Consider the following 21,997-nt stretch of genomic DNA (forward strand, 5'->3'; position numbering starts at 1 on the left):
CTCAGATATTTTTAAACCCACGTTATGACTGTGAGCTGTGTGAGGTCTGGTCAGAGAGAACATTGACTACGACACTTATTCATTGATTTCAAAGAACTTTATTGTTGTTGGTTTCGGAGTTTTATTAGTGATAATTTCGAGCAGATTTATTTGCACAAACAGGCAGGACTCTCCACCCCCTTCCCCCCACTTTCCTGAATCTAGTCCATAAAAGTAAAATGTTTCATCCATGGGTAACCAAGTTTTATTTTTTTTTTTCCACACAATTTTTATTTTTATTCAACTGTAAGCAAATAGCAGAATTAACACAACTCCATTTAGCGACTCCAGACTGGCTTTTGTTACACCAAAGGAAGAGGGATAAACTTATCAGGCACAGACCAACGGATTTCAGATAACCCCTCACCCAGCCCCGCAGCTTAACAGGAAAGGGACTCTCCAGATTGCTTTTCCAGCACTGCTCTTCAGAGGATATGCCTTTAAATTCTGGGTTGTTATTCTTGTATTAACAATCTGATGACCACATCCTAGTACCAAAATAGCTCCCAAAATGGAGTTCAAATTTGATCAAAACATACATTCAGGGTGTGTGACCCTGTACAGTGATAAAGGACAGGCAGAAGGAAACGTCACCCCACAGCCCATCTGCTCAGGTCTCGCCTGTGAGAGTGGGAACAGGGAAGGGGAGAAACCAACATGAATCACTGAACTTGAGAACACGGCTTAGGACCCCTGGGACGATGTCTGTCTCCTGGCTTTCCCTACTCCCCAGCCAGCTGCTCGTAGAGCTTGGGCACGGAGTCATCCCTTCCGCCTGGCAATACGTGCCGGCCACCGGAGGCCCGAGGCCGTACTTTTTGCGGAAAGATGCCACCTCGAAGTTGCCTCGGAGGTCTCCAGACTTGGCCTGCTCGTAGACAGCCAGGCGTAGCGGTGAAGGCCCATGCCCTTAGGAGGCCCAGAGCCCACATAATCAGGGAGGACGGTGCCACTGTTGATGTCATTGCCCTTCATGTTGGCCACCAGGAAATGGTGTCATTCGCTAAATTTGGGGTTCTTTCTGCTTGGAGCCCCTGGGTCTGTCAAGACCAGGATATAGAGCTTACTTGAATCAAGGCCATCCCATGAAATACTGAGGGCTGGTTCTTCACCTGGGTGGGCGTCAGCACTTTGCCCGGCTCGTCCACCTCCGCCCAGAGAATTTGGCCTGCAGCAGGCGCTTCAGCCTCTGGTCCACCTCCTGCAGGCTCCAGGGCCCGGGCCACTGGCTGAGGTCCACCGGCACCGCAGGGCCGAGCGGGAAACCACCAGAGGGAACCCGGGGAGCCGGGGGCAGGCCAGCAAGGCCGGAGACCGCGCGAGCCCGCTCCCAAGTTTTAAATATGATTTCATCACCTCCTGAGGCCATGAATTCACTCGTTCTCATTTATGGTTTTGTTGTTGTTTTTGTTTTGGAATGGGGTTAAAAATTTTTTAAGGTGAAGCGAACTCAATTTAAATGAATATTGAAGTAAAATTTAGTTACTGTGGACCAGTTCCACGTGATAGGGAAACGGGACTTTGAAAACTTAGAAATTTAATTCTGCACAAATAAAAATCATTTCATTCTCCTGTGAGAGTCTCAAAAAAATTCCTCTTCTCCAGTTATCATAAGAATCCCACCCTCAGCAACAACCTGGGGAAATAAGCCTCTCCCCCTTCGCCTCCCCCTCTCCCTCCCTCTCCCTCTCCCCCTCCCCCTCCCCCTCTCTAACACTTTGGAAAGTCTAATGACATATGGGAGCAGGAGTTCCTGTCGTGGGTATGCTTTTCTTAATTCCTTAACTTAAATAGGTGAATTGTGGTAGATCACAGTATATTTAAAAATTACTTTAAGTAGGAAAAATCCCCCCAAACAGAACAGCCCCTCAGTGTGTTTGCATTTGTATCTGATTTTGAAGACATGATACACTGTGGTAGCACTCATTAAAATACAAAACTTGACCATGCTAATAAGTAGTGTTCGTTTTTGGTTAAGTCCAAGGCTAACGTTCTTTTCTTCTTATTCGTTGTAGTTGAGGCAGTCCCAGTCCTACTGCACAGACACAGAATGTCTTCAGGAATGTAAGTAACGAGGGGACAGGAGGCGGCTTGGCATTGAGGGCAGAATTAGAAGCCAGATGACTAGGCATATTTGTCAGAAATTATTCTTAGTTCTTTAAGAAAATGGTCCTCAGTAATGTACTGCTACTTAAATATTTCATCTCTAACTGAAAAAAATTGTGTGGTTTTTGTTGATTTGTTTTGTTTTGTTTTGTTTTTGCCTCGAAAACAAGTCCTGTTCATTGAAGAAAATTCACAAAGGAAAAAAAAAAGAAAAGGAAAAACGTCCAGAATACTAAAAGATAACCACTGTTTACTAACTTGGTGTAAACCCTTCTGGGTCTTTTTCTTGGCAAATATATGTGTAACAGGGCACTTTTGGCTGGTTGAACTGGAACATTGAGGCTGCTAGCACAAACCCTTGCTCTTTCCTTAGCATCTGTTTGTATGCATTGGCAGCTCTGAGAACTTCTGAGAAAAGGAAGAGGCCATTCTTCCCCAGGGTTTGGAAGCTTTGGGAGCCTGTGCAGTCATTCCTGCGGTTCTGACATTAGCATTCTCAAGAGGAGCGAGCATTGGGGAGGTTTCGGTCTGTCTGTATGCTCAGTGGCGACAGTAAAGTGAGAATCAGCAGCAAGGTGGATCCTGCGTGGGAATGCAGCTGACAGGCTTGGTGGCTATTATGTTAAATACTTTTCTTTCAGGACAGAAATAACTTGAAGGATACTTTGGGGAAACTGATACCAACATTTAAGTCAGTCCAGTCTTGTGCTATATTAATTCAACACTTAAAGAAGGGAGTATGACATTCACAGGAGGAGACCTGGCACAGTTAGGTTTCATATACACTTTTAAAAAGGGGATCACTTTGTATTGTTTTTCACTTATGTATTATGAAAATGTCAGTATACTAGAGGCCTGGTTCACGAAATTTGTGCACAGATGGAGGGGGTGTCCCTCAGCCCAGCTGCACCCTCTCCAATCTGGGACCCGCTCGAGGAATGTCCGACTGCCCATTTAGGCCCGATCCAATCCAGGACTGCTGGCTCTCAACTGCTTGCCTGCCTGCCTTCCTGATTGCCCCTAACCACTTCTGCCTGCCAGCCTGATCACCCCCTAACCACTCTGCTGCCATCCTGATTGATGCCTAACTGCTCCCCTGCCAGACTGTTTGCCCACAACTTTCCTCCTTTGCCGGCCTGGTCACCCCTAACTGCCCTCCTATGCAGGGTTGATCGCCTCCAGTTGCCCTCTCCTGCTTGCCTGGTGTCTCTCAACTTCCCTCCCTTGCAGGCCTGGTGCCTCCCAACTGCCCTCCCCTGCTGGCCATCTTGTGGTGGCCATCTGGTGTCCACATAGGGGCAGGATATTTGACCACATGGGGGCAGCCATCTTGTGTGTTAGAGTGATGTTCAATCTGCATGTTACTCTTTTATTAGATAGGATATCTATATTAAAAATACAAACTGCTCTGGCTGGTGTTCCCTATGGTTAGAGCATCGACCCATGCACCTAAGGGTCATGGGTTGCAGATTCAATCTCCAGCCCTGGTTGGGAAGCAACCAGTTGATGTGTATTTCTCTTTCTCTTTCTCCTCTCTCCCTCCTTTTTGCTCTCTCTAAAAATCAGTGGAAAAAAATATTCTCAATTGAGGATTAACTTTTTTTGCTCTTATAAGCAATACTTAAACATCCTTTATAAGCACATTTTAGGGCTTTTGACATAATGCTAAATTGCATTTATTTATAGGCTAGTTGTTTATATTTAACATCTCTGAAGCTGGGTTCCACTTTATTATGTATGTGAAGTAAAAAAAAAAAAATCACAGTAAAGTACCGTTATAAAGGGGCTTGTTATTACATGAGTAATTGTTGTTCTTGCGGTGTGTATTGGGTGTTTCATCAAATCCTATAAATATAACAACTTATAGGAGCTGGTACAGTGCCTCGTCCAAAGTAAAAATTTTGTCAAAACGTAGTCCAGGAGAATCCAAGATGGCTGCTCGGGTAGGCAACTAGCCGCAGCCGCACACAACAATTTTAATAAAATACAACTAAAATATAAAATGGACATTACCCAGAACTACAGGAAAGTCGACTGACTGGAAATCCTACAACAAGAAGCAAGGAGAAAACCAGAAGGAAGCACAGAGGAGCTGTAAAAGCCTAAGGTACGGAGACACGCGGCGCGCGCGCGGAGAGGACGGAGCCGGAGAGGAGGGAGGCCGAGTGCCTGGCGGGCGTTCCCAAGCGGGAAGGAGAGAAAACTCCGACTGTGCTGGGCCCCTGACTGCTCTGAACCCCCGTTCTGGGCCAGACCCCGGGGACTCAGGCTCAGCCATAGGGAGCTGGGCTGTAAGTCGGGACCCCGGGGTAGCGGAGAAAGGAGGTCCCGGAGGCGCGCACACTGCCCCCAGAGAAGGGACGGTCGGCTGTGCCTCGGGATTGCCCTGACGGGAAGGAGACTGGGGCTCCAGACTGCTGTGAACGCCACCTCCAACTCCACTTCCAACTGAACTGAACCCCAATACCGGGCTCACTGTGGGAGAGCATAGACTGTTTGGCAGCAGGCTAAAATCGAGGGCACCTTTCTCTCAGAGGCGCCGGCAGCGAGCACTGAAGGACCCGCATAGGGCGGGGCTGACGGAAGCCAAAGCTGCAGGCTCCACCCTGAAATCCCGTCCCATCTGTAACTGCGAAATGCGACAACAAAATAGATCACAAACGAAAGAAATGGAGGACAAAAAGCGTCTGGATATAGAGTTCAAATCTACGCTTATAAGGTTTTTCAAGAATTTCCTAGAAAAGATGGATAAGGCCTATGAGGATATGAAAAGAGACCATCAAGAAATGATAAGGGAACAACAAGAAATAAAGAATACATTGTCTGAAATAAAAAATATTCTACAGAGTCCTAAAAACAGAAGGGAAGATCGCAAGAATCAAGTCAAAGATTTGGAACATAAAGAGCCAGAAGACACTCCTCCACAGAAGCTAGAAGGCAAGAGAATCCAGAAAATTGAAGATAATGTAAGAAACCTCTGGGACAACTTCAAGCGAACCAACATCAGAATTATGGGGGTTCCAGAAGATGAGAGAGAGCAAGATATCGAAAACATACTGAAAGAAATAGTGACAGAAAACTTCCCCCACCTGGTGAAAGAATTTGACTTACAAGTCCAGGAAGTGCACAGAACTCCAAACAAAAGGAATCCAAAGAGGACCACACCGAGACACATCATTATTAAAATTCCAAGAGCAAAAGATAAAGAGAGAATACTAAAAGAAGCAAGAGCAAAGAAGGTAGTAACTTATAAAGGAGCACCTATACGATTGTCAGCTGACTTCTCAACAGAAACCATGCAGGCCAGAAGGGAATGGCAAGAAATATTCAAGGTGATGAATAGCAAGAACCTACAGCCAAAAATAAGCTACCCAGCGAAGCTATCACTCAGAATCGAAGGCCAGATAAAGAGCTTCACTAATAAAAAAAAGCTAAAGGAGTTCATCACCACCAAACCAGAATTATATGAATTGCTGAAGGGGGTTCTTTCAGAAGAGAAAGTAAACAAAGATAAAAATTATGAACAACAAATACGTAATTATCAACAAGTGAATCTAAAAACCAAGGAAATTAAAAAAATCTGATGAACAATATTAACTGTTGAATATAATAGAATCAGAGGTATGGAAGGGGAGTGAACTGACGATTCTTGGGGAAAAGGGGAGAGGGGGGCGTGGGAAGAGACTGAACATAAACTGTGCACCTATGGATGAGGACAATGGGGAGAGGGGAAAGGGCAGAGGGTGGGGTGGGAACCTGGTGGAGGAGAGCAATGGTGGGGGGGGGGGAAAGGAACATTTGTAATAATATGAAAAATAAAAACTTATTAAAAAAAAAACAAAACAAAAAAAAAACGTAGTCCATTGGTGCAACAGGGTATTTATGCCTTAGAGCAGGGAATGGTACTGTGCAGATGTTTTAAGTTGTTAGGATGATGAGTGGTGGTTCTCTCACTTCACCTTTCTTTATGTTGCTGCTTAAATAGCATTTATTAATCTGCATTATGTCTTATGGTAAGCAACTCAGTTTTTTGACTCAGCAGGTATAGCTAAAACTTGTTCTTCTAGTTGAAAATAATCCTACTGAACTTACAGGAAAACGAGTGTTTATTACATTTGTGGTATTTGTGACCTTTGAGCCAGCCCCACCTGTAAACAGATACGCTCTTATTTCTGCGAGTGAAATTTTCACTTCCGTAATTTACTTTATAACAAGCTCCCTTTCCTTCAGGAGTTTATTTTTTATTTAGTTTTTATATATAATTTTTATTGCTTTCAGAGAGGAAGGGAGATATAGAGATAGAAACATCAATGATGAGAGAGAATCATTGATTAGTTGCCTCCTGCATGCCCCCCACTGGGGGAATTGAGCCTGCAACCCAGGCATGTGCCCCTGGCCAAACAGAACTGGGACCCTTCAGTCCACAGGCCGATGCTCTATCCACTGAGCCAAACCTGCAAGGGCCACTTCCTTAATTTAAATATAAAGGCAACTCTAGTCCTTGAATATTAATTTAGTCATATTTACCAGTTTTTCCCTACCAATTCTTTTAGCACTTATTGGAAATCATTTCTGAAAGCCATATATATATATATATATATATTTTTTTTATCAGCACAGAAGTCTTTATTTTTTTCCACTTATGCCATGAATTCATAGGGAATGGGTTCCAGCAGCTCAGGCTCCTTTCCATTGGTTCTCACAAAGTGTGCTTCTCTGGGTGGAGCAGGCTGACGCTTCAATTGAACCCAGGTACCTTTCTCTTTGGCTTCCTTCTTTTTCTGATCATTTTCCTTCACACGTTTCAGGAAGCTATCTCGTGAAAGCCATATTTTTTAATGGTTAAACAGTTGTTAATGCTGGGTATTGGCATCATTTTCCTGTTTGTTCTAAATTTTTTCTAGTGAGCTCTTGCTGTTTTCATAAAATATAAATCAAGGGTTCCCATGACTCCCCTCCTGAGGTTCAATATTTTGCCAAAATGCCTCATAGAACATGGGTAAACAGGTAACTTACTATTACTGGTTTATTATAGAGAATACAATTCAGGAGCAGCCAAATGGAAAAGATGCATAGTCAAGGAAGGGTGAGGGGAGTGGGGGTTTGCAGAACTCCTGTGTCTTCTGGTGTGTCCTTCTCCCAGCACATTGATGTGCACACCAGCCAGCAAGCTCTCTGAACCCCATTGCTTTATGGAGGTTCCATTATGTAGGCAGGAAGGGTTAAATTATTGGCCACTGGTGATTAACTTCTACCCTCCTTGGAGGTCAGGGAGTGTAGCTGAAAGTTCCAACCCTCTAATCACCTAGTCCAAACCCTAGGCAACTAGTCCCCATCCTGACACTAGAGGCCCACCAAGAGTCACCTCATTAGCATAAACTCAGGTATAGTTGAAAGAGATTAATTATGACTAACAAAAGATGTTCCTATCACTCAGGAAGTTCCAAGGTTTTGGATCTCTGTTCCAGGAATCAGGATGAAAGCCAAATATATATTGTGATATTATATCACATATCATAGTACCTGTTATGCCTACCATGTAGAATTGCATATTTGAGATTATGTGGTTGAATAGGGAACTCATTAATTCATATGGGAGCAGAATCTAGTTGCAATCTGTTAACGGATCTAGTTGCTACGTGATTCTTTATATTGAGCTAAATTTCACTTCATTGTCATGTACACCCACGGTTTTGCTCTCTAGAATAGTTTAGAACAAATCTGCTCACTCTTCGGAAAGACTGCCTATCAGATAGAGATGTATGGAAACCAGTTCTATCACTTACTGTTGAAGTAAAGCAGCTTGAAAATGGGTAGCTGTACTGAGGATAATGTAATTATTGCGTACCAGCTATTTTCAACCATTCCATCTCATGGCACACATAAACTAATTACTAAAATTACATCAAGAATGTATTTTTTGCCATTCTGACAAAAAAATAGGTATAATTTTGGTTTACTCTGGATGGCTATTGTTTGTTGTGTTGACTCTTGTCATTTTTTAAAAATATATATATTTTATTGATTTTTACAGAGAGGAAGGGAGAGGGATAGAGAGCTAGAAACATCCATGAGAGAGTATTTATCCTCTTTTTGTTGTTGTTAATCCTCACCTGAAGATATTTTTCCCATTGATTTTTAGAGAGTGAAAGGGGGAGAAGAGACAGAGACAGCCAGCCACATCAATTGGTTGCCTCCCACAGCCCCAGCCAGGCAGAGATTGAGGTTTGTGCCCTTGATTAGAATTGAACCCACGACTCTTAGTCCTGGCTGACAATAACCATTGAGCAAAAAGGCTATGGCTATTTACCCTCTTAAGGCAGTTTCCAAGCAGTGAGGGAACAGATTTTATAACCTCCACTTAATTGTGCCCCTTATTATTTATTAGTGGTCCGGTGCACAGATTCATGCACATTGAAAGCAAATTAGAAGAAAGATTCGTGTGGTAATTACATTCCTGTACGATTGACAATGACAGGTCAAAACACACACATGCGACTGGTGCCAGCGAGAGCTTTGTGTGTATTGCGCACACGAAAGTCAGCCGTTATTTTTAAATTGCCAGTGCACATCGTAGGTACTGGCCGGTTGAATGGATGGACAGTCGGTCACTTAGCTTTTTATATATATAGATATGTGCCTAAAGGTTATAACAATGAAAACCACAGTGGCCAGATCATTTAAAGGTCCATTTACTTCTCCATACTGACCTTACAATAACTGCTCCTGACATTTGCTTGTGTTACCTGCATACAGTGTCAGGGAGTTTGAATAGCATACCTGTTCTGAGACTTCATGAAGTGAAAAGTTATCTTCCTACTCATTCTCCCATCTACCCAGACCAAATCTCTAGGTGTTATGAGCCTTCTATATTTTTCCAGAATTTCTTATACATGTACAAGTGAAATATGTTTTTGGACACACTGTTCTGCTTTTTTTCCTGTAAAAAAATAGCATATCTCATGGGAACTTCCTTCAACTTTTTTTTTTTACAGCTTTCAAGTATTTTATTGTACAGATATACCATAATTTATTAATCATACATTCTTGATGGACATTTAGTTTATTTTAGTTTTTTATTTATTTTATTTTATTTCTTTTTTATACCGGAAATTTTTTTTATATTAATTTATTATCTGTGTACATATCTTACCATTGCCCCCCCCCCCCCCGTACATGCCCTCCCTCCCCAGAGTTTTGTGTCCATTGGTTGTACTTATATGCAAGTATACAAGTCCTTCGGTTGATCTTTTAGTTTTTTCTTAATAACCTTGCACTGTAGGCCCATGTGAAAGTAAATTCTAGAGTGAATTTTAGTTTTGTGGGACTGCTATAAATGAAAAACATTGACTATGATCAAGAGGTTTTACAGCTGGTTCATCTGTTATCCTTTATTTCTAAGATGGTCTTTCAGTTAGTGGAAAATAAGAGAAATGATCGTACTAAATTTTGGAGGTTAGAAAACCTATATCCATTTAGCCTTTTAAATGGAGAAATTCGACTGCATACTACTACCCTTTAGAGCAGGGGTGGGAAACCTTTTTTCTGCCAAGGGCCATTTGTGTATTTATGACATCATCCACGGGCCATACAAAATTGTCAACTTAAAAATTAGCCTGTTATATTTAGTCAGACATTTAATTTACTCACCCCTAATGCCTTGGCAGGGCCAGACCAAATGATTTCATGAGTCTTATACTCTGAGGGCAGGATGTTCTCCACCCCTTGTCTAGAGGCATCCTTCACTTCTTTTTCTTCCTCCTCCTACCGCCATTCTAGTCAGTCACCAAGTGTACTTCTTCCATCCTAGTATCATTTGTATTTGACCCTTTCCTTTCTCACTTCATCATCTTATCTAGGCTAGTTATTCCCACTAGGACCCATCTGCTCTCAGTCTTTCTATGCTGTAGTTGACCTTAGTACTGGTAATGGCTAATGTTTATTGAATACCTACTGTGTATCAGGCCACAGTGCTAACTGCCTTTCATGTACTAATCATTTCAACCTTCACAACTCTCCGAGATGATGGTAGTATTTGCATTTCACAGCTAAAGAAACTGAGGCATAGATTACATAGCTAAGAGATGGTCTCAATTCTTAATTAGGAGAAAGAAGTTAATGTCTTAATTAGGAGAAATATGAAACCATTCTTTAAACTAGAAATGCTCTACTAGTCCAGAGAAGAAAGGAAAGAGTGGTCAGAGAAGATGGAGGTTTTTACAGAAGAGGGAGAGGGATATAGGATATAGGATAATAGAGCTTATGTATAGGAACATGTCAGATGGGAAAAATAATGAGTAGCCCAAGGCTGAGTTTGCAAAGTTGGCAAATGCTGTCAGCCAAACTAGTATTCAACTATTGCATCAGATTCATTTGGAAAGCTTTGAAAATATTGTTGGTTCCTAACTCCACCCTGAGTTGCTTCTGAATTAGATGATGTGAATTAGAATCTGGTGATATTGTTGCAGGATATCCTGATGCACAGGCAGACTAGGAGCCACTGGCTAGAGAGAAGGTATAGGGGTGATAAAGGATGTTTTTTTCTGAGAAATGATGAGTTAATATTGATGAATGGGTCAAATATTAGGAAGGGCCAGGCTGAAAGAGTTCAGAGTGAAGCAACAGAGTGAGTCACTGGGTTGGTCAGCAGAGATGTAAGAGCAGAGTTTTCTGGCAGCCAATGCAGAAGGAAAGGCTGCAATAGGAACCAAGCTCTGAGACAGTTACAGGGAACTAAGTGTCATATTATCCTGTGAGAGTTTTAAGAAGGAGTAGGCCTTTTGTCAGGGCTGCTTGGTCCAAAAATACGAATTAGTAAATTTGTGATCTGAGGTTCAACTCTGAAGCTTCAGAATCTTTTACTTACAAAGAATATAAAAAAGTAAAGGATCTTGTCCTGGGAAACAGGGTGCGGCCGGAAAGGGGACCCCCACGCCTTTCACGCAGTGCACGTTCGTTCGTGGGGAACCTGGCGCCAAACCAGTCTTAGACGACCTGCTTCTGGGTCGGGGTTTTGTACGTAGCAGAGCAGCTCCCTCGCTGCGATCTGTTGAAAGTCAGCCCTCAGCACAAGGGTTATAAAAATAAATAAATTAACTAAAAAAAAAATAAGTAAAGGATCCATTTTTTCAAATGGAATAAAATGAGAACTGGCATTGGAGTTACACTTCTGGTTTCTACAATCTAATATTTTATTTCTGAGAGGGGCACTGTAAGAGCTGATAATGTATAGCTATCTTTCTTTGGCTAACTTTTTTTTTAAAATTTTTTTTTATTAAATTATTATCTGTGTACATATTTTAACATTGCCCCCCCCCCTTCTTTGGCTAACTTTAAATCTAGTTTTACTTAACAGGTAGTTATAAGCTTTCTTATAAAAATTATTTTTAAATCTATATTTTCCAACTTGACTACCTACATTTCTAACAGTTTTCAGAGGCCTGCCTCACTATGTGATATTGTCAGATTATGACATAGCAAAGAGGTCAGGAGCACAGGTTCTGGAATGAGAACACTGGATTTACGCCCCAACTTGTTCACTTACCACCTATATGTCATTGGGATTTAATCCCCTTTCCCCCCAGTTTCCTCATCTATAAAACGAAGATATGATAGTACCAACCATAAAATAAAATTATTAAATGGATTAAGAGAGATAATGCTTGGTTCAAAGTAACCACTGAAATGTTTGCTATTTGGTAATGAAATAATAAATAGTACTTGCTTTTAAAAAATCACTATTGGAGCAGCATATAGCACAGAATAAGAAGAGTCAAGAGTAGTATGGGGAGATCTGTTGAGAGGCCATTGCAATAGGCCAGACAAGAAGTGAAGGAAGCTAGAGCAAGTGTGGGAGTAGAGCTAGAATTGGACAGATTTGAATGATATTAAGGTAGTAAAACGGACAGAAAATTCATGATGTGTTAGGTAGAAGATCACTGAGAGAGAACAAAAATGTTCTCATTGGCTTCTGGCCAAGGCAGCTGAATAAATTGAGACTTAAGTTTGGTGGGACATGGAAGGCGGGACAGGGGAAATGCTTGTTATTTTAATTTGGGACATTGAGTATGTTAAGTGTGAGGTGGGATTTAGTCATCTGTGTTTTCAGAAGCTGCTGAATGGCTCTACTGTACACCGCAGTTTAAGAACGTTTGATGGCAGTGTCATAGGCGGCCTTTGGAAAAGCTGTTCAAATGATAGTGGAGGTGATACCAACCAGAGCTGTGATGGGAGGTGGTGGAATGTAGACAGTTCTTAAGATACTAGCTCAGAGAAAGGTAATGAAGATTGTTGTTGTTGTTGTTAAGATGTATAAACTTGATCACAATTAAGTGATTATGGCTGCAGTAGAGAAGGGGGTGTTAAATACACAAGAGAGAAGATGGTGGATCTTCTGTAAGAGCAATGAGATCCAAATCTCAAGTGGAGAAATTGGTTTTAATTATAAAAGAGGCACGTTTAGTATAATAGTAGGGAACCAAGGAAAAGATATGTATATAGAAAAAAACCTGCTGGTTTATTTTGTGATGAATAATGCAATTTTGGTGACTATATGCTATGTTAGATGTTCCTGGAGAAATGATTGGGGTTGGAACAGATCCAGCCTGCTCTTGGGCTAGCTCAACCCTTTGCCTGGCTTTGTCACCTTTGGTCACTAATCCTTTGGCCTCAGCAATGCCACCCATCATGGCCTTCACTTTCTTGGGAGTGAGTCCTGGGCCCATGGACCCTAGTGCAATGCATCTTGCAAGAATTTATTTTATTTTTTCCTGAGGCAAGGAGAACAAAACCAAACTGTTATAGTCTTGACAGCCTATTTTAATAATCAAATAGAGATACTGTGCTTAGAAATTCAATTTTCTATAATTCTTATTTATGATAATTTAATTTTTAATGTAGTTCAGTAAAAATTTGTTTCATTTATTAGAGGTTTTTGAAGCTCATACTATGGGCCAGGCACTGTGGTAGGTTCTTGTTATTTTGAATGAAATAAAATATGGCTGCCTCAAGGAGCTGAGAAAAATTATATATATATATTAGAGGCCCAGTGCATAAGATTCATGCACTCGTGGGGGTGGGGGGTCCTTCAGCTTGGCCTGCACCCTCTCATAGTCCGGAGGCCCTTGGGGGATGTCTGGCATCCTTAGCATTGCCATGGAGATGAGAGAAGCCCTGCCACCGCTGCTGTGCTTACCAGCCCTGAGCCCAGTTCAGGTCTTCTGGCTGAGCAGCACTCCCCCTGTGAAAGCGCACTGACCACCAGGGGGCAGCTCCTGCATCGAGTGCCCCCTGGTGGTCAGTGTGTGTCATAGCAACTGGTTGTTCTGCTGTTTGGTCAATTTGCATATTAGCCTTTTATTATATAGGATACAAACACACACACACATACACACACACACCTGACATTCCTTTTTTTTTTTTAGATGTGGGATACTTTTTTTTTTTTAATATATGTTTTATTGATTTTTTACAGAGAGGAAGGGAGAGAGATAGAGATTTAGAAACATCAATGAGAGAGAGTCATTGATCAGCTGCCTCTTGCATGCCCCTACTGGGGATGTGCCCGCAACCAAGGTACATGTCCTTGACCGGAATCAAACTCGGGACCCTTCAGTCCACAGGCTGATGCTCTATCCACTGAGCCAAACCGGTTTCGGCTAGATGTGGAATACTTTATTGTTGTTTTATTTTTTTTTTATTGATTTAAGAGAGGAAGGGAGAGGGAAGGAGAGACAAACATCAATGATAAGAGGAATCATTGGTCGGTGGCCTCCTTCACGCCCCCTACTGGGGATCGAGCACACAATCCGGGCATGTGCCCTTGACCAGAATCAAATCTGGGACCTTTCAGTCCTCAGGCTGACGCTCTGTCCACTGAGCCAAAACAGATAGGACTGACATTTCTTTTGATAAATGCCTAGACTTTAAAATATCTAAATCTGAATCCAACTACTTTTTGCAAAAAAGAAGGCCAAATATCTCTGTTTGAGAATATCATTAAAGGGATTTTCAGCCGAAACCGGTTTGGCTCAGTGGATAGAGCGTCGATCTGCGGACTGAAGGGTCCCAGGTTCGATTCCGGTCAAGGGCATGTACATTAGTTGCGGGCACATCCCCAGTGGGGGGTGTGCAGGAGGCAGCTGATTGATGATTCTCTCTCATTGATGTTTCTAACTCTCTATCCCTCTCCCTTCCTCTCTGAAAAATCAATAAAATATATTTTTTTAAAAACTGATATATTAAAAAATAAAAAGGGATTTTCAATCTATATATTATACAACTGAGATGTTACTTTTTCCTTAAGCTTTGTATTTTTCCTTGCTGCTGCTTTAATTAAAATGCAGAATTCCTCCTTCCCCCAAAGTAAGTGTATTGTATATCAAGTAATTTTAACCTGGGTTCTGTAGATCTCAATATATCCGGATTAATGGCTTTGTGGAACCATGAACTTTCGACAGTTATATGCAAAATTGCTGAATGTGTATACATGGATTTTTACAGTGAAGAGAGACCCACTAATTTTTATCAAAGGATTCTATTATCCCAAGATATCAAGAATTACACTATTAAAATCTTCATTTAATAGGTTTTGGCTTTTGACTATTTTTTACCATTTACCATCAAGATTTCTCACAGGAGGAAAGGGAAATTTAAAATGTAATACTTCGCCGAAACCGGTTTGGCTCAATGGATAGAGCATCGGCTTGGGGACTGAAAGGTCCCGGGTTCGATTCCGGGCAAGGGCATGTACCTTGGTTGCGGGCACATCCCCAGTAGGGGGTGTGCAAGAGGCAGCTGATCGATGACTCTCTCATTAATGTTTCTAACTCTCTATCTCTCTCCCTTCCTCTCTGTACAAAGTCAATAAAATATATTTTAAAAATAAATAAATAAAAAATAAAATGTAATACTTCATAATTCTACTTCTCTAAATCATGACTACAGTTTTTTATATTACTACAGCTTTTGAAGTAACATTTAAACATAATTGTTTTTACATTTATCTAACAATATTAAAATCATGCTCCAGTTTTTGTTACAAGTTGTTTTTTGTTTTTGTTTTTGTTTTTTTTCTTTAGTACCAGGACCCTCTGGTGATAATGGCATCAGTATTACTATGATCTTAATGGCCTGGATGGTAATTGCATTGATCTTGTTTCTACTGAGACCTCCTAATCTTCGAGGATCCAATCTAACTGGGAAGCCAACCAGTCCTCATAATGTAAGTGCTGTGGATTAGAAACCCATTTGAAGAGGTAGGGGGCGGGGTATGGCCTAAAACGGGGAGGAGTTTGTTTTGACTGAATTAGCAAAAGGAAGATCTAATTCATGGAGTAAGTTTAAGTTCTCCCTTTGTCATCCTAGTAAATCTTGCAACCTCAAATGGCTTAGTGTTTATAGTGTTTACATACAGAGATAAGCATAGTAGCCCAAAAATAATTTTAAAATCAATTCCAGTTTTTACTCACACAAGAAACATTAAAAATGATTCAGCATATGATAATCTATAGCAATATTTCCCAGATCTCAGTCCTCTTCCCCAGTTCTACCCACCTCTCAGTTGATTCTTTTTTTTTTTTCTTCTTTTTTTAAAAATATATTTTATTGATTGGCCGGGACCGGTTTCGCTCAATGGATAGAGCGTCTGCTTGGGGGCTGAAGGGCCCCGGATTCGATTCCGGTCAAGGGCATGTACCTTGGTTGTGGGCACATCCCCAGTAGGGGGTGTGCAAGAGGCAGCTGATCAATGACTCTCTCTCATTGATGTTTCTAACTTTCTATCTCTCTCCCTTCCTCTCTGTAAAAAATCAATAATATAATATATGTATATATATATATATATATATATATATATATATATATATACTATTGATTTTTTACAGAGAGGAAGGGAGAGAGATAGAAAGTTAGGAATATCGATCAGCTGCCTCCTGCACACCTCCCACTGGGGATGTGCCTGCAACCAAGGTACATGTCCTTGACCGGAATCGAACCCGGGACCCTTGAGTCCTCAGGCTGACGTTCTATCCACTGAGCCAAAGATTCTTTGACTGTCATGTTTCCAGCTCCCTGAATTCTCTGACTAGCTGCAATTGAAATGGTTTTATCCACACTCCATTCTCTCTCCTCTGTTCTAGCAATTAAATATAGTAAAGACACTGAGTCTAACAGGAAAAAAAAAATCCTGTTTTCCCATCCTATTTCTCTCAAACTCATTTTTCTGGTTCTACATCAAAATAGATCAGCTGAGCTAGCAAAAGCAGAGGTAGGAATCACCCATGTTGACAAATTTTGATAGTCATGATTACAACCATTTTTAGAATTTTCTATATGGAAAACATCATGTTTTCTCATAGGAGGAAAGGAAATTGAAAATGTAATACTTGATAATTTATACTTCTACTAGAATCCTACCCATGACAGAGTTCTTGGTACTGTCTTTACTAGAATCTCCATTCAAGGCTTCCTTCTAATCATTTTGAGAACCAGCATTTATTTATTATACTTTTTTCATTTGATTTGGATATTATCTCTTTTAAAATATTTCTGTGAAGGATTCATTTGTTGAACATCAAATTATTCACAAAATTCCCTTCTTCAACCTTCACCATGTGAAATTCCTAAAATAATTGCTTCTTTTCCTTAATCCCATGTTGTTAATATAAGAAAGAAGTTCAGTTAACCTAAGTTCTTATGTAAGAGAAAGTAAATGTGCAATGTTAATTGGTCAGTACTTTGATTTTTTAAGGATTCAACATTTCGAAATATAGCATGATGACTTCAGTTAAGAAAGTTTCATTAGCACTAAGTCTTTAATTTATTTTTGTTTTTGTCTTGGAGAGGGGATTAGCTATTAAACAGCTGTTTTGATAAATTGCTTTCTCCTTATCCCCTTTTCTTACTTTCGTTTTTATTTATTTATTTATTGATTGATTGATTTTGTACAGAGAGGAAAGGAGAGAGATCGAGAGTTAGAAACATCGATGGGAGAGAGTCATCGATCAGCTGCCTCTTGCACACCCCCCACTGGGGATATGCCCGCAACCAAGGTACATGCCCTTGACTGGAATCGAACCCGGGACCCTTCAGTCCCCAAGCCGACGCTCTATCCATTGAGCCAAACCGGTCTCGGCTTCTTACTTTCTATATACATTTTTATTTTATATCAAAAATCTACCTCCTGCCGAGACTGGTTTGGCTCAGTGGATAGAGCGTCGGCCTGCGGACTGAAAGGTCTCGGGTTCGATTCCGGTCAGGGGCATGTACCTTGGTTGCGGGCACATCCCCGGTAGGGGGTGATGCAAGAGGCAGCTGATCGATGATTCTCTCTCATAGATGTTTCTAACTCTCTATCCCTGTCTCTTCCTCTCTGTAAAAAATCAATAATATATATATATATATATATATATATATATATATATATATATATATATATATATATATATATAAAACTTACCTCCTCATTGTTTGGAGCTAAAAAAATCCAATTTAATAAACTAGTTTAGAAGCCATTGAAAATGACAAGATTACAGCCCCCTGAGCCTTACGTCATTGTTAGCAGCAGTAGTCCCACTGGTCTAAGCAGCAAAAAAACATATCTAATTATTCCAAGTAGAAAAATTGATCACCCTGTCCTCCGGCCTCATGCATGTCAGAGTAAATAAATGGAATCTTCCTGAATAGTCCTGAAGTGCTGATATTCCCTCATTCCAAGATGGCCTCCCTCTGTTCTCATTAGATAGCTGCCAGTAGCATCTGGAGCCATGTGCATCCTCATTGACATTTTGTAGTGAGAAACAAGTCTCAAGTTCATTTTGTACTGTACTCAATCCATCACCTTAGCAAGAGAGAAGAGACCACCTTTATTAGTTTAAGTAGCACCTCTGGAGCTGTTAGGGAGAGCAATTTCATCCAAAACATATCACTGTTAAACAAATTTCCTTTCTTCCATAGCACAGGGAAGAATGAGACAAACATTGGTGAAATGCTGGTAATCTAGTGTTCCCTTGTGCAAAACTGTATGAAAAATCCTACCGTTTCCCCAAAAATAAGACAGTGTCTTATATTAATTTTTTCTCCCAAAGTTGCACTAGGTCTTATTTTCAGTGGATGTCTTATCTTTCCATGCACTAGGTCTTATTTTCGGGGAAACACGGTAATAAAGATATGATTTGAAAGGGGAAGTTGGGGAATACTGCTGCTCAGTTCTTACTAAATGTGTTAGATTGGTTGCACTGGGATTTAAGAAGTCAATTCTATAATTTCTCTCTAATACAGGGACAAGATCCGCCAGCCCCTCCTGTGGACTAACTTTGTGATATGGGGAAGTGAAAATAGTTAACACCTTGCACGACCAAATGAACGAAGATGACCAGAGTACTCTTAACCCCATTAGAACTGTTCTTCCTTTTGCATCTGCAATATGGGATGGTATTGTTTTCACGAGCTTCTAGAAATTTCATTTGCAAGCTTATTTTTGCTTCCTGTGTTATCACCATTCCTGTTCACGGTGTATTTGAGTAAATGATTATATTTTAAAAAATAACATGGGTTTTTGGTTACCCTAAACTCAAACATTCCATTCATTCTATTTGTAACTGTGATCACAATTTTGGTGATGATTTCTGGCCTGATTGAAGGAAATTTAAGATCTCTGCATTTAAATATTTTAAATAGTTTCAATAGATTTTAAGGTTGCTTTTTTCATAGGCTATTTATAAAATTATTTGGGGTTGTCTGAGGTTGTATGAAAGAAAATTAGAACCACACTATATTTCTACTTACCTTGGTAGTTTATTTGTGTGTGGGTAGCAGTTCTTGGGACTGTGGCAGCCTTTAGAATATTTTACAAGTTACAGCTGAAATCTGCATCATCCATTACAACTGGCTTATGTGACTAGAAAAGGAGGCGAGAAGAAATTATATAACTATTCATTAAGGTTTTTATTCCCATAAAAATGTCTAATATTAACACTTTAAATAAACATGATTTAAATATGGTAGATGATTTTCAGTCCATTATATGACATTTGAAGCCACTGTATATTAATTAACCATACAAAGTTCATGAAAGGAGGAAAATAGTTCATTCTTTTTGCCTTTGCCAGGTATAATCTATTCAGTAATAATTTAATTTGTAATTTATTTCTTAAATGGTTGCCTCTCAGAAAGCTTCCTTTCTGTTCAAACACTTCCCTGTTAAATGAAACTCTTAAAGCTAACTGTTGGAGCCTGTTTTGCTTACTGACATTTGAATGCTATTTGCTTATTTACTCTATTTTCCTTTAAAGAAAAATATTTGAGTATTTTGTTGTCCTTCTGGCTTTTAAAAGTATTTAATGAATTTTTGGTTTACTCTAAGGAAAAAGGAGAAAAATGAGGAACAATCAAGGATCTTTTTATTACCCTATATCTCATTCTTATTTGGTAATGGAATGGATTGGGGTGGGGAAATATAGTAGGCAAAATTTTGAACTGTATGAAAAGTAAAAGGTTGCATTGTTTTGGTTAGTTTGAAAGAAAATGAATACAAATGGCATTTTAAAAAGGCATCACCTATGTGGTTATGGAATTTTTTTCTAGCAAGTGATTACAGGTGATTTATGGGGGCTAGAAGAAATTTTGCTTATTAATGTAAGGAGTTTCCCCCTTAGACCTGTCTAGCTTTTCACTGTATGGATCTGAGAAATTGTATGAATTGAATAAACTTCTCAAAATTGTTGGACTGGCTAAGAGTCTCTGATATAGTTGTGTGATACTCTTAGGGTATTTCCCCCCACCCCCGCTTTATTATGGTTATGTTCTGGGCCATAAACATTGTAAGGGCTTCATTTCCTTGTATAATCCAATATTGACTGCTTGCATTCCTCCTGTGCATCTTGGCTTTGTGCTCAACTTCTCGGAGTAATATAACCTATTCTTAATTATTTGTCTAATCAAAGGTATTGTAACACAGGTAAGTCAAGTCGTGGATAAGCAAATACCATAGGAAGGTTTCTCCTCTGGCTGTGAGGTACCGGGAGCCTTCCCAGCTCTACAGCTACCGTCGCATTTAAAGCAGAGCAGTCAGGAATGGCGTAAGGTGGAGCTAAATGCCCATAAGCATTCCTGTTTCTGCCCTTGCCCCCCTTGAACTTTGAAGGCTTCCACGTATATCCTAAGTCTGTCCTCTAAACTGCTAGAGATCCTGGCAGAGATCCTGATGTATTCACTAAGTCACTGGCTCACAAATAATTGAGAATTGGCTTTGGTAGAAGATGTGGCTGTGACATGGAAACAATGTCTAGTGTCAGAGACCTAGAAATCTGGATTCTTAGTCCTAGTTCTTCATTTCTGTCACATACATTTAGTTGACATTACATCTAGAATATTAACCTTTTCCTGTATGGATTATCCATTAGTAACAAAAGTTTTTAGTGAAGTATTTAGTCTTGGGGTTTTTTTCCCTTGTAAAATATCTGCAGTCCTAAAAAAGCATAGTGTGCTACTACATCTAAAGTATTCCTGTTAACCTAATTAGTAACTTATATTCTTTTTAATTCTTAAAGCTTCCACATGTGGCCTTTTTTTATTAAGCACACTCTTAATAATTTCTTGGCTTGTAAACTTATCTATGGCTACAAGCATTTTTAAATAATCTGGAAAAAAGAAAAATCTTCACATTTTAATCACTCACTGCGGGCTCTTAAACATTCCACAAATGCCATTCAGAATTTATGTTTAGAGTCACTTAATGTTTCTTTATGCAAAATAACGCTTTGGTTTTTCTTGCTTTCTGTTTGGAAAAAAAGTTAACTTTTTTTGGAACCATGTTTAGTAAAAAATTTTATCATATAGATACCCAAGCATTGTTCCCTGGCCAGCAAGTCATATTTTAAACAACTTGTAGAGGTTTTCTGAAGTAATATTAAGTTCAGCTATTCCATAGTTACCTTTAGTGTCTTTGTGTGGTATGTGATATGATAGTGTTTATGGAATTATCAAATTCTTACATTTTCAAAGGAACATTGGAAATTTATCATTGTGAATGACAGTCTGTCACTTGAAATGAATAAGTGCTAACCTTTGACAGTTCAGCTTAAGACACAAAATAGCAGCTTGAAGGAGAAATGGGAGTTTACAGCTAATGAGTTAAATTTTTGTTGTTAAATTAGGAGGTTTTGTTTTAACATAATATTTCCAAATGAAAAATCATGTATTTGTTATCCTGTCTGACGATTACTTTGTTAAAAGGAAAGTGGTCATATGCTATGCTAAATGTTAATTGCTGTTTTTAAATGTTTAATCATGCCAAACAAATCATGTCTGTGCCATCCAGAGTTTATTGTAATCTCTTACTGAGTACTTGGATTGGGACAAAGGGCTTGTACTATGCACTTTTTATTAATGAATAAATAGAAATGTTAGTAACACTCCTTGTGTTCTGTTTGGCTTTTGTTGGAAGAGAACCAAGTAGTTCTGCTTAGTAAAATGTTAACATCCTTTATTAAACAGTTTTTTTTTATTTAGGTTTTATATGTGTACATATCTTACCATTGCCCCCCCCCCACTCTGCTCCCATACAGCGTTTGCGTCCATTGGTTATGCTTATATGCATGCATACAAGTTCTTCAGTTGATCTCTTATCCCCCCCCCCCCCCTAACTTTCCCTCTGTAATTTGACAGTCTGTAAATAGTTTCTTTGTAAGCCTTTTACCCCTAACTAAAGACTTTCCTGCCTTAGCCAGTTTGGTTCAGTGGATAGAGCATCGGCCTGAGGACTAAAGGGTCCTGGGTTTGATTCCCATGAAGGGAACCTGCCTGGTTGCAGGCTAGATCCCTGTAGGTAGGGGATGTTCAGGAGGCAGCTGAT

The 21,997-nt window shown here is 39.9% G+C and overlaps 1 protein-coding gene and 1 pseudogene across 3 annotated transcripts in view; one reads left to right on the top strand and one right to left on the bottom strand.

The window, feature by feature from the left end:
• SMIM14 (small integral membrane protein 14) overlaps positions 1-21,557 on the top strand; it is an 87,354-nt gene extending 65,797 nt beyond the window's left edge. For both annotated transcript variants that reach the window (XM_084901403.1, XM_084901404.1), the window contains exons 3-5: positions 2,055-2,103; positions 15,225-15,367; positions 18,424-21,557. In XM_084901403.1, coding sequence (XP_084757529.1) covers positions 2,055-2,103; positions 15,225-15,367; positions 18,424-18,456 — 225 coding nt within the window. In that variant the 3' untranslated portion in view covers positions 18,457-21,557. The remainder of the gene's footprint in view (positions 1-2,054; positions 2,104-15,224; positions 15,368-18,423) is intronic.
• On the bottom strand, positions 243-2,043 carry LOC311631318 (phosphatidylethanolamine-binding protein 1-like; annotated as a pseudogene). The gene has a single exon. The product of its transcript is annotated as a phosphatidylethanolamine-binding protein 1-like (transcript).
• Positions 21,558-21,997: the final 440 nt, after the last annotated feature.

Source organism: Pipistrellus hanaki, assembly GCF_964339955.1.
Source record: "Pipistrellus hanaki genome assembly, chromosome: 1".
NCBI classification, from domain to species: Eukaryota; Metazoa; Chordata; class Mammalia; order Chiroptera; family Vespertilionidae; genus Pipistrellus; species Pipistrellus hanaki.